This window comes from Engraulis encrasicolus, chromosome 16 (assembly GCF_034702125.1).
Source record: "Engraulis encrasicolus isolate BLACKSEA-1 chromosome 16, IST_EnEncr_1.0, whole genome shotgun sequence".
NCBI classification, from domain to species: Eukaryota; Metazoa; Chordata; class Actinopteri; order Clupeiformes; family Engraulidae; genus Engraulis; species Engraulis encrasicolus.
The window spans coordinates 19,103,017-19,115,213 of record NC_085872.1 but is presented as its reverse complement, the minus strand read 5'-3'; the positions used below and the strand labels follow the sequence as shown (position 1 = coordinate 19,115,213).

General features: G+C 42.7%; 1 protein-coding gene across 3 annotated transcripts; it reads left to right on the top strand.

Moving 5' to 3' along the window:
* Positions 1–287: 287 nt before the first annotated feature.
* Positions 288–12,069, top strand: fubp1 (far upstream element (FUSE) binding protein 1). 3 transcript variants are annotated; one of them, XM_063218948.1, is made up of 19 exons: positions 288–446; positions 1,283–1,376; positions 1,809–1,844; positions 1,936–1,987; positions 2,112–2,158; positions 2,340–2,411; positions 2,529–2,586; positions 2,749–2,911; positions 3,006–3,104; positions 3,270–3,404; positions 3,515–3,617; positions 3,751–4,151; positions 4,333–4,481; positions 4,740–4,819; positions 4,924–5,043; positions 5,472–5,546; positions 6,019–6,081; positions 7,950–8,110; positions 8,567–12,069. In XM_063218948.1, exons 1-19 carry the CDS (start codon positions 354–356, stop codon positions 8,573–8,575), a joined length of 2,010 nt encoding a protein of 669 aa, XP_063075018.1. In that variant the 5' UTR covers positions 288–353; the 3' UTR covers positions 8,576–12,069. The 3 variants fall into 3 exon arrangements, with proteins under 3 accessions (XP_063075018.1, XP_063075016.1, XP_063075019.1); XM_063218946.1 differs by having other exon boundaries at positions 4,740–4,822; positions 4,921–5,043; XM_063218949.1 differs by lacking the exon at positions 5,472–5,546 and having other exon boundaries at positions 4,740–4,822; positions 4,921–5,043.
* Positions 12,070–12,197: the final 128 nt, after the last annotated feature.

Genomic DNA, 12,197 nt, shown 5'->3' with positions numbered 1-12,197 from the left:
ATAAGGCTTTGTCCTGCCGAGGTTTTCACAGTGGATTACAGACAAGAAGGCCTATTGCAAAAGTTGCAAAAGGCCTATTTCAAAATGGCAAGTTTTCATACATTTTCCACAATACTGTAAGCCATGATCTGGGCAACGCTACATAAAGAATACAAAGTAGCAGGTGTGAAAACCCGCCTCCCTTTGTTCATAATTGGAACTGCAGTTTCAACTGGTCTCTCCTGACACTCGCGAGGGTTTGTATGAAAAAGGTTCCACCTCTCGCTGCGCTGGAGCCGCACCACCACTGGGTACTCAACCACTTCAATAGCGGCCATCTTCACTAGCACGAGTAGAAGAGTGGCGCATCAGACATGGCTGATTATTCCAATGTGGCTCCACCGTCTGCAAACAACGGAGGTGGTATGAACGACGCCTTTCAAGACGCACTACAACGAGCAAGACAGGTAATATTTTTTGGGAAAATTTAGTCAGAGAATAACCACTAGCTCTCTGTTAGCCGGCTAATCCACACACCTCATCCAAGTCTGATATTAGCTAGTTCGAGGCCTTGCCGCTCCGAGTTTTGCGATGCGCTTGAAATGCAACAAAGGAATGTGTAGGTTGTGCACTGGCGACGTTACCAGCTAATTCAATTACATTTTATTCTTCTCTATCAGACATACCAATTAGTTATGACGGAAAACAACACTTACGAACCGTGGTTTTGTGTATGTCTTAGTTAAAATGCTTAAATTGAATTGGCTCGAAAACGTGGCGTCATGCTGTAACTATTATTCAGGCCAACGTTCGCCTAAGCTAATCTTAGCCTACACAAGGAAGTAGTTAAACAGCTAATAAAATGCCCTTAGTTTACCTTCTTTGTGTTGCATAGGTCAACAATTTTTTGTTTTTGTGGACCTGCTAAACTCTAAATCATCATATACGAGATCTCAAAGAATTTCCGATTAGTTGAGGCGTTGCTCAATCTGGCTAATGCGGAAAGGATAGCAAATTGGGTTGAATTAACTATTGAGTTATGTCGGTTTATCTGATGGGTGATGGTAAGGCTAATTCAGAGACAATAACGAGAACGATGCATTGTACATTTCACAACTGGTGGGTTCGTTTATCCGCCATTTCTTCGAAGAGGGGCTAAATTAAAACCAAGCAGTTGGGTAGCAAGCTAGACGCTTGATGGGTTTGTTTAGAATGGTGGAAGGCGAATAAACACTAGTCGCGTGTACCGTGTGAAGTTTGTGTTCTGACCTAATTTTTGGCTTTGTGTTGTTTGACCTTTCAGATTGCTGCTAAAATAGGTGGTGATGGTGTTGCTCCTCCTCCTCCATCGAATGACTTTGGGTTCGGGGGGCAGAAACGGTCCCTAGAAGACGGCGGTGAGTGCTCCTCCAAGCGACATGGCTGTGAAACTAGACTCGGCTTGCAGCAGAAAGCTGTAGGCTACCTTTGTCAGATGTGTAGAGGCCCATCCAGGCTGTTAAACACACAATTCAAATATTGGAATTCACAGGATGAGTGTCATCAGGAGCAGGTCTTCCACAACTTGGTGATAAAATTGATTGGTGGATGGATGATGGTGAAAAAAAACGATTTAGTGTGATGTAGTACTGAGCAAATACTTTATCTTTGCTGAAGCACGTCTGGGTAGAGGAGGAACACCTTTAAGTTTCTCAGTAATTGAATTGTTTGTAGATCTCTTAGTTTGTAATAGGTTTAGGTTGCCTGTGGTGCAGCATATTTTGCAACTGCACTGATTTTTTGTTGGCCAATACAAGACCTCTGATGTTAGGATGGTTTTGTTCTTTCAGATCAGCCAGACGCAAAAAAGGTTGCTACAAGTGACTGTATGTATTCCCATTTATGCATACATTTCTGTTGAATATCCAGCCGTAATAAAACTGACTGACGTTAACTAATCCCAATTCTCTTTTTCAGCTTTCGCTGCAGTTATGGGGGGAATGGGTGGAATGGGCGGAGGACCCCCAAGGTTGGTTTTAATTTCATTAATGTTCCATTCATTTTTAACACGTAGAGACAAGGAAGTGTGTGGTAGAGACAAGGAAGCGTTGCAAGTTGAATGACCTCGGTGCTGGAATTTTGTTTTGATACAGATCTGCTTCAGAAGAATTCAAAGTTCCCGATGGCATGGTTGGATTCAGTAAGTACAGCCCATCTAATTCATCGAGATGGTTTTATTACGTCTTCATATTCTTACGACTTGGGCATTGAAATGCATGGCTAAATAGTGCAGCATATGATTAAAGATAGTGTGTATACTTAGTAAGGTTTTGAGATGCCACTCATTTGTATTTCATTAACTGTTAATCATTTTCCCATAGTCATCGGAAGAGGAGGCGAGCAGATATCCAGAATCCAGCAAGATTCGGGCTGCAAAATACAGATTGCACCAGGTGAGTTAACTTTGTGTCCCTGCAATAGTTATTTTAAGATGTTAAAAGCATTGGCATGATCTCTGCATATATGGGCCATGAGCTGAAATGTTTGTTTTTCCCCTTCATCAAAATTAGACAGTGGCGGTATGCCAGACAGATCGGTGACATTAACAGGATCTCCAGATTCTATCCAGTGAGTACTATTTAGTTTACTTATGCATCATTGTTAAGGGACCCACGCATGCACTGCAGTTGGTCTTTGTAATGGTAGTGAAACTGTAATGGAAGAGAATGTTTAGCATCTAGACCTGTCGTTCTGTAAATGCTCATCCCGACTTGTCTTTCTCTCTGACAGGGCAGCAAAAAGGTTATTAACAGAAATTGTCGAGAAGGGCAGGCCGACACCATTCCACCACAGCCAGGATGGACCAGGCGTGTCTGTACAAGAGATTCTTGTCCCTGCCTCTAAAGCTGGCCTTGTTATTGGCAAGGGTGGAGAAACTATCAAACAGTTACAGGTTAGTGTATGAACCCAAAATTATAAAAGCACAACTTAAAGTATCTCTTCTGTAGGATATGATCTCTTAAAAATGTAATTTCCCCACACAACAGGAACGTGCTGGAGTTAAAATGGTTATGATCCAGGACGGCCCACAAAACACAGGGGCAGACAAACCTCTACGTATTTCAGGAGATCCCTTTAAAGTTCAAGTAAGCATCCGATTAATTTGTTCCTATTGCAGCACCATTCGCCATTTAAACTATAAATGGACCACAATTAATTACCACTGGGTTTGCAGACCATTCCTTCTTAAAGTTTGGTAAATGGACCTGTGACAAGAGACTTAACTTTGTGATTTCTTCTGTGTCTTGCAGCAAGCGAAAGAGATGGTAATGGATTTAATTAGAGATCAAGGTTTTCGGGAACAAAGGGGAGAATATGGCTCAAGAATGGGTGGTGGTGGCGGAGGCGGCGGCGGAGGCGGAGGCGGTGGTGGTGACAGTCTGGATGTAAGTAAAGAGCAATTCTACTGTTTGAGTAGAACAGCGAGTATCCGTATTAAGTTGTGAATTGTTTCAATTTATTGTATTGAGGGAGGGTCTTTTTGTTTCTGTCCCAGGTTCCAGTGCCTCGTTTTGCAGTGGGAATTGTAATTGGCAGGAGTGGAGAAATGATCAAGAAGATCCAAAATGACACAGGAGTGCGAATTCAGTTCAAACCAGGTGCGCCACTAACAGTTGTACAAAAAAATAAATAAATAATTTATCTGTTTACAGAGGCGGTGTGACTACTTATTCCCTGCAGAGGCAGGTATTTTTTTTGTGATCTAATCAATTGGTCCTTTGCTCCTCACAGATGATGGCTCAACGCCAGAGAGGATAGCCCAGATCATGGGCCCCCCAGACCGGGCGCAGCACGCTGCGGAGATCATCTCAGATCTGCTGAGGAGCGTGCAGGCGGGAGGACCACCAGGAGGGCCCGGCGGAAGGGGCCGAGGTCGCGGCCAGGGCAACTGGAACATGGGCCCACCCGGAGGCTTGCAGGAGTTCACCTTCACTGTGCCCACCATGAAGACGGGCCTCATCATTGGCAAAGGGGGCGAGACCATCAAGGGCATCAGCCAACAGTCAGGCGCCAGACTGGAGCTGCAGCGGAACCCCCCGCCCAACGCCGACCCCAGCATCAAGGTGTTCACAGTACGAGGAAATCACCAACAGATCGACTACGCACGCCAACTCGTGGAGGAGAAGATTGGAGTAAGTTATGATAATAAAACAAGCTTTTCTAGTATTAGTCCTTTATGCATTTTGAATTTTTACAACGATAGGGTTATTGCGGTAGTTGATGGACTTCATTTCAGAATAATTCATTTGGTTGCATATCTGGTCTGCGTTACATGTGGTGCTCATCAACCTCTTTATTGTCTCCCTCCCCAAGGGTCCAGTGACGCCGATGGGTGGGCCTCATGGGCCTCCGGGCCCCCACGGAGGGCCTGCTCCACACGGCCCACCAGGGCCCCCTGGACCCCCAGCACCAATGGGACCATACAATCCCGGCCCTTACAACCAGGGCCCACCAGGACCTCAGTGAGTTATTGCCATAGCAACCCGTTTGTGTGGGGGGTGTAAACAGTGGTGTAGTCTACGTAGAACGCAGGGATTTCAGTATACCCACTTAAAAATTGATTGATAGAATAGCACAAATGTATACAGTATACCCACCTCAATAAAGTAGACTACACCACTGGGTGTAGACATGTGATTATTTTCCTAGACTTGAAAGGTACAAGTGCCATAAATTAACTTGTGTGTTTATTTATTTATATATATTTTTTCAATTTGCAGTGGTCCTCCTGGCGGCCCCTACCCACCCCAGGGCTGGGGCAACGGCTACCCACACTGGCAGCAGGGACAGCCTGACCCCAGTAAGTTCAGAATAGAAGAACTTCCATCTTGTTTGTTTGTGTGACGTAGACCCCAAGTGCAGGTATTAAATATCCACTATGCCCTTGTCCACCCCCTGGTACAGATAAAGCGGCAGCTGATGCCAATGCCGCAGCGTGGGCAGCTTACTACGCGCAGTACCAGCAGCCGCAGGCCCCCATGACGCCCGGCAGCGCCCCTGGCACAGCACAGACCAATGGCCAAGGTAAGTGCATGTCTGTCTGTCTCCACACCCACCTACTCTGTGCTGCCCTTCTCATGTAGCGTGGTCTGTCCCATAGTGAAGAACTCACCCCAGCTTAACAGTTGCTCTGCAGTGTAGATTAGTGCATCTGGCTAGTCCCCTTTTGAATGTTACTCTTTAGATATGCTTTCAATCTTTTGTTGCTTTTGTCTTGCGTCCATTTTTTTCCCCGCTTCATTTTCCTTCTCTTTTTATTACTTTTTTTTCCCCTTCCAATTACTCACCGGCTAGGTTACTTCAGATTTCTCTTTTATTTTTTATTTTTTAAAAACTAATTCCTTGCATATGGCCCTGCTGGGGTCTAAGTTCGCCGCCACCTGCCCAGGTGGAGGACGAACTGCTGCCTGCCACAGAATGGCTATAAATATCAATTGTACCATCTTTAACAGGTGACCCGCAGGCTCCAGGTCAGAGTGGACAGGCAGATTACACCAAGGCCTGGGAGGAATATTACAAGAAATTGGGTATATAAAATAATTTCGCCAACTGTAGCTTCAGCGTATTTCACTATGGGGGAGTCAGGCTAAACAGCATGGGGCACTAGCACTGCCACCACCATATTTGAGGCGGTCCACCAGTTAAAAAGGCGTTTTGAATTATTAAAGGCCCGGTCACATTCTGCATGTGGCCAGTCTTCGTAATGGCTGTGCCCAGCTGTTTAGACTGAACAGCTTCATGCCTTTTTAACTACCGGTTTAGCATTTTGATCATTTTTTTTTTTTTTACAGCAACCACTGATTGTAAAAGAATAGCAAAGATTGTTTTGCATATTTCCAGTACCCAGAGTTGATGTACTGTTTTGCCTTGCAGTGCCTTGTAGTGATATAAATGTAGCACTTCCTGTAAAAATATAGATGTATATGTCTGGACTTCTTGTTTATGGAAGACCTGATCCTAGGTCATATACTTAAATTGCTATTAAATTGTTTGCTCCAGGTCAACAAGGCCAGCCTGCTCAGGACTACACAAAAGCCTGGGAAGAGTACTACAAAAAACAAGGTGGGTTTACTAAGCTGTGACCGCAAAGCTGAATTGCCTCCTCACAATTGCACAAAGGAGTTAAGACTTGTACACCTATTAGTAACTGCCAGTGGATGTTGTTCATGAGAGGTGGTGGGCAGCTGTGGCTGTTGCAGTCCTCTATAGTTGGAGTGCCTGTCCTCGCAGCTGCCCTATAGCAATGCAGTGGGTTTCTGTCCCACCAGTCGAAGACAACCTGGCTGGGATCGTTCCCCCACTTACAAGACGCCTAAACCCCCTATTTTTTGCTTTTTCAGCCACCTCCCTAGACATTGTGGCAGGGGAATCTTAATGCTGGAGAGTTCACCCTACACTTATGCAATGTTAACGTAGCAGACTCTGATGTGATTGACTAATGCCTTTGCAATGCTCTAAATTGTGCCTACATGAGTGAATTTTAAATAACATTCTGCAAAAAAATCTTTGTTTAATAAACATCATTTAAATTATGTTTTCTTTTTTAATACTATGGTGGGCGTTGGCAGCCTTATTACCGTATTGGCCCGAATATAAGACGTGGTTTTTGTTCTAAAAATAGTACTCTAAAAAGGGGGGTCGTCTTATTTCCGCACGCTAGAGAAAAAAGTAAAAAAAAATATTATTATTATTATTTATTTATTATTTTTTTAACTTAACCTGAATTCGGCCATTAGCCTATGCTTCACAACAATGCCACAAAACTGAATAATGGATGGGTTAAGAGATTGTTTTGTCCATATCAAATTTGCAGATGCTTATTTCGTTATGACAGTTGCACCGCACGTCTATCAACTGTCAATGTCAACGCGATGCGGATGACAGTGCAAGGGGAAAAACACAAGTCAATCGCGGCTTGTTGCTCTGCTTTTATTTGTGTTTGGTTTTACAGTCTCATCAGGAAAGCTTTGGTCGTTCTCTCTGGTCAGCCGATAACGCCACTAGAACTAAAGAAATGAAGGGTGATTTGACGAACAACCTGTAGGCTAAGTTTTGGATGCTGTCATAAGCCAATCAATGGTCATCTGTGTGTGCGCGACAAAGCGACGATATGCCTCGCAACGATGCAACAACACAGAATAATGGTTAGGGCAAGAGATTGTCTTGTTCATATAAAATCACTAGGAGTTTTACCCTTGGTACGAAATGAATATCAATCGGACTTTTAATGTCAACGTGGTCCTGATAGGCAGCGCATGGGTTTCAAGTGCAATGCGTCAATCTGCCTTTGGTCACGTTCGGTTTCTACAGTCCAACGGAAAACTTTGGATGCATAAAATGAACGGCGATTTGGCGAGACGGCTGCTGGTTAGATATTGCTGTCAACGAAGCATTTCGCAAAATCTGTGCATTGCACAATAGATTGCCTATCTCTACTGGACTGGTTGCCTGCCTGGCTGGCGCAGACTCTGAATGTAGGCTATGTTGCGTCGCACTTTAAACAGGCGGGCCCAGGCGGCTGCCTGTTACGGTGCCTATTCACGCTTGACAGGTGAAGTGAGTAAAGAAAGGAAAAGGATATGAGTAGCCATCTGTGGACTTATATCATGGAAATTCCATGAAAATTATATTGTGAAATTTGTTCTTTGTAAAAAGCCTCAGATTTTCCAACAAATTAAAAACTGCATTTTGAGAAAAGTTTCAAATGTGAAACAAAATTAAGTCTTCAAAAAACTTTTTTCCCCAAAACATGAGCCTGAAAATGGGGGGTCGTCTTATAATCAGGATCGTCTTATATTCGGGCTAATACGGTATTAGGTCCAGGGAGTATTAATTCAGAAATGGTTGAGCACCACTGATCTGGCTCTTTGGTTTGGGAACCCTATGACTGTGATATCTGACCCATGTCCACTTGCCGTCCGCCGCTGCAGGTCAAGCCGCTCCTCAGGCGGCCGCGGCCACGCCAGCCCCCGCGCAGGCTGGAGGCCAGCCAGACTACAGTGCAGCGTGGGCAGAGTACTACCGCCAGCAGGCGGCGTATTACGGCCAGGCCGGGGCCCCGGGCATGGGAGCCGCCCCGCAGACTCCACAGGTATGCTCGCCCTCAGATTCACTCCCTCTTTCTCTATCTCTGCTGTCTCTTTCTGTCTTGTGCTATTTGTTTATTTCTTGTTGTTTTTCTCTTTCTCTCCTCTCCTCTTCTCCTTCCCTACCCCTCCCTCTCACCCACTCTTTCTGTTTGGTGGTGTTTGTGTGTGAGTTGGTGTGCGAGTTGGTATGCATGTGTTTGTCCCCCAACCTCACCCTCCCACCCCCTTTTTTCCCTTCCTTTCACTTACAATAACATTTCCCCCCACAGGTTTATCAGGTCAACTGAAGTCCCAGCACTGCAGCGCCTAACCAATCTTTTCTTTCTTTAGACAGGCACCTTTCTCCTTTCATTTCTTTTCAAGCTATCTTTTTTTCTTTGGAGGGGGTGGGGGGTTGAAGTGTCACGGTTGTTGATGTTAACATGTTGTGTATTCTCTTATGTATTTCTTCTGTACAGGGCCAGTAATGTGAAGTGGACATTTAAATGCTACATTTGTTAAATGTTTGGATGCAGACGTCTTGATGATGATGAAGATCTTAAATTTCCGTGGTTTAAAAGTGTTTCATATAGATTGCAACATGATTCTGGAGTCAAGTAGTGTTTCTTTCTTTTATTCCTTTCTTTTAATGTTTTTGTAAATGAACGGTTTTATGTTAAGGTAATACTAGTATATGGTCATTCCAGCTCTTGTATCTCTTCATCTAATGTGGTTTGAGCTTATGTTTATACAAACTGTAGTCATTGCCATGTAAATCATCTCAATATGAAATGCTTTTTTTTGTCTTATAATAAAAGTGAATAAACTCCCTGTGTTGGTAAGTGAGAGGGTTTGGAAACCACCATCTTAGCAGTTAACAGATGTGTTCTGGGGTGTGGGGAAATAACGTGAGGGCATGACATTCAGACTGCAGTGTGATCAGTTTCTTTCTACCCGTTTTCTGACAAAATATGCTCTGCCATTTTCATGTGTCTCCAGCTATCTCTTCGCTTTCTGTTTTTTAAAACCGTAACCCCTAGCTATATTTAAATGTGTGAATGCAATGAAGTGGTCGACTGTGTTGCATATCCTTTTTCAGTGAAGTTAGTGGTGTGTCCTTGCCTTTTTCAAAAGCTCGTTAATGTTGAGGTTCTAGGTGCAGATATTGTACTTTACTGGCGGGTCAGTGATAGGTATGTGATACTCGTAGTCTTTAAAGAAGCTTCTGTTGTATTGTGCCTGGTGACTCAAACTAGTTGTGTGCTGTATGTAATGATGAGAGAAACTTCTTCCCTCACAGGCAAGATTAGGAAGGTGGTAAGCAAGAGGTATTTTCACAAAATGCTCTTTTCGATTTTTGTCACTGCAAAGGATTGCAAGCATTTTAGTTGACCCTCTGTTGCTTTCTTACAGGGCAGGTACAATGTTCTCATTTGAAAGCGATTACATGCAAAAGCACTTGTTTTGCTTTTTTTCCCCCCTCCTCCCCTCTCAATTTCCTCCCCTTACGTTTTCATGCATCACATTTTTGTAATTATCTGATGGCCTTTGATGAACGCATTTTGATGCAAATTGAAACGAAAGAGCAAGCTTTGCAAAAGTCGAATTTTTTGTTTTCCCAGTTGTATGTTGGCATCCATCCAGTATATAGATCTGTAGGTGTTTAGGGCGGGGGAGGTTACGAAGTGACTCACCACTGACATGATCCCTCCACCGTAAGTACAATACAATGTGATTTTAAGAGTCACTTGTCTTTGATATCTTGCTGAGAAATAAGTGTGCTAGACATGTCTCCTTAAGTTACAAACAAGCCTTTGGTAAGTATTACAGCGCCCCAATTCCCCAATATACTGTCAAAGTTGATCATGATGTTTCTGATATGAAATGGCCTATTTTTTGACAATTTGGTCTGATTTTGCGTTTGTCATGAACTACTGAATTTCTGCTATGATATTTCCATTCAGCAATATTCATATCCAGCAAAGTAGCACTGTAGCTGTTTTGTGATGCCTGCAGAGTTTGAAGTTCTCTAGTGTCTAATATTTTGCGTGTATTTTGCTGAACTGCTTAGTTTTGGCATTCAACACCTTCTTTCCTCTGTAGGAAAGCCCGAATAGAATAAGAACTCAAGTCTCCATTGAAGTTTGAGTGAGTCAAATGAGAATGTAGTATTTTTTTCCTCCAATGTCAATACATGAATCTAAAAATGTTAACATGAAAATAATAATTCAAGGCTTGTCAACTGAAGTATCACTTAGCGCTGAATATGCTTGTTTGAAAATGCGATCGATATTTTTTTAATCTGTAGCTCAAATATAATGTAGCACATTGATGCCAAGCTATGTCTGTAGTAGCAACTCAGCATGCTAATGTCATGGACGTAGATTTGAAAGTGCTTCAGATTTTAGTATTCCACCTTCTGCAGACTTGCCCATATGTCAGACATGCCTTTTTTTTGCTTTGAACACTGTCATTCCGATGGCTGTTGAATTGACGCCAATGATGTGACTGATTTGTTCATTGATGGCAAACAGTGCAATATCTAATTCTTGCAGTGTCAACCCAGACCTTGCACCTTAGGTTCTGCTGCAGTAACACAGGTAAGCGTAACCTAAGGAAACAAGTGTTTGACCTGTGCTATAGACATTTATTGCTGTCTGACCTGCCCACAAACTGTGCCTATCTTAAAAACTTTTTTCAAAATTGACTGACCAGAACAGTAAATGAATAAATGTTGCTCTGTCCTTCCCAATACTATACTCGAAATGGTTAGTTATGCATCTGTATCTTCGACCTGAATGATTTGCATGGCCCTTTTCATGACAATTACTGGCTATGTAAACGCTACATACCATTAATGATGTGTCGATAATTGTTGCATTTTTGCCACCGTCCAGCATTTGAATACATGTCCTTTGTCCAAACTTATAGTTAACCAAAAATGTAGTCTTTACATTTAAAACAATTGAGCAGGTTTGTCTTTGCTTCTTATTTGAGTCTGGGATTGGGGAAGTGTGACCAGGGATGCTTAAGATACCTTTCGTATTGTTTTAACATGACTCTAAATTGGCTGCATGCAGTGGCAAATGCCTACACCGGAGCTAGTCATACTAATGCCTTATTTGCGAAATAAATGCGTTTTAAGTGTGAATATCTATACTGCTGTTGCTATTTGGTTTGAAACCTGTGAATAATTATGATGCCCTGCTGCAGTGCTAATATCTTGTCAAAAATTGCTGCCTCCATTCTCACTCACAGTGTGGAAGATGCTGCAGGCAATAGGTCGTAGAATCAGATCCCGAGCTAGTTTGTCCGTAAGGAGGAATCCTTTGAGTCTGTCCCTCTGCTGATCATAGACCGTTCAAGGGCTCCAGTTATAAGGTAACCAATGTAATGACTGAGGAAACCTGTGACTGCTTAAGTTTTCTTGATGCTCAGTTTAGGGACATGTCACATGTGATTTTACAATTCTGTTGAATTGCTAGTATGTTGCCATTCTGATGATGACACTTGACCTGTGGTAGTCTTGAATTTTTGCTTTTTCCCATTGCATCCGCCTGTTGCTTTGCGTAGGGTTGTATGAACTTTTATGATCGCTTTATAGGTTTTGAAGATCAGGAACCAATATCTGTAGTCTCACCATTTATGGCTTAGGCAGAGATTGAGCAATTTGCATCTTTTCTCCTCTCTCCTCTCCTCTCCTCTCAAATTTCTTAGCTTGCAATGAATCCCAGTTTTTGCATTCTTTTCGTGTAAATATGCATACCAGTTATCGCTAGGGTTTCTCAAGAATAATATGGGGGTATAGATATAAGACAACATCTGAAGTTCAGCACATGACTTTGGAAGTAAACAAGAGATGGTTTTGTGTGCTGTTGAAGTTTTAGAATGTTATTTTTGTGGATTTCCTTTTTGTTAAGATTTGTTTTTGACTGTTCTATTGTTGCCATGTTCATTAAATAAAGATGTGAATTTAACTTTTTATTCTGTCTTGTCCTTTTTTTGTTTTTGAAACACAATGTGATGAAGTTTCCACTCAGTTTTTCAGAATTGTTTTAAACATTACAGATAACGTCATGTCCTAATAGACTGTCTACATATCCTGTATAT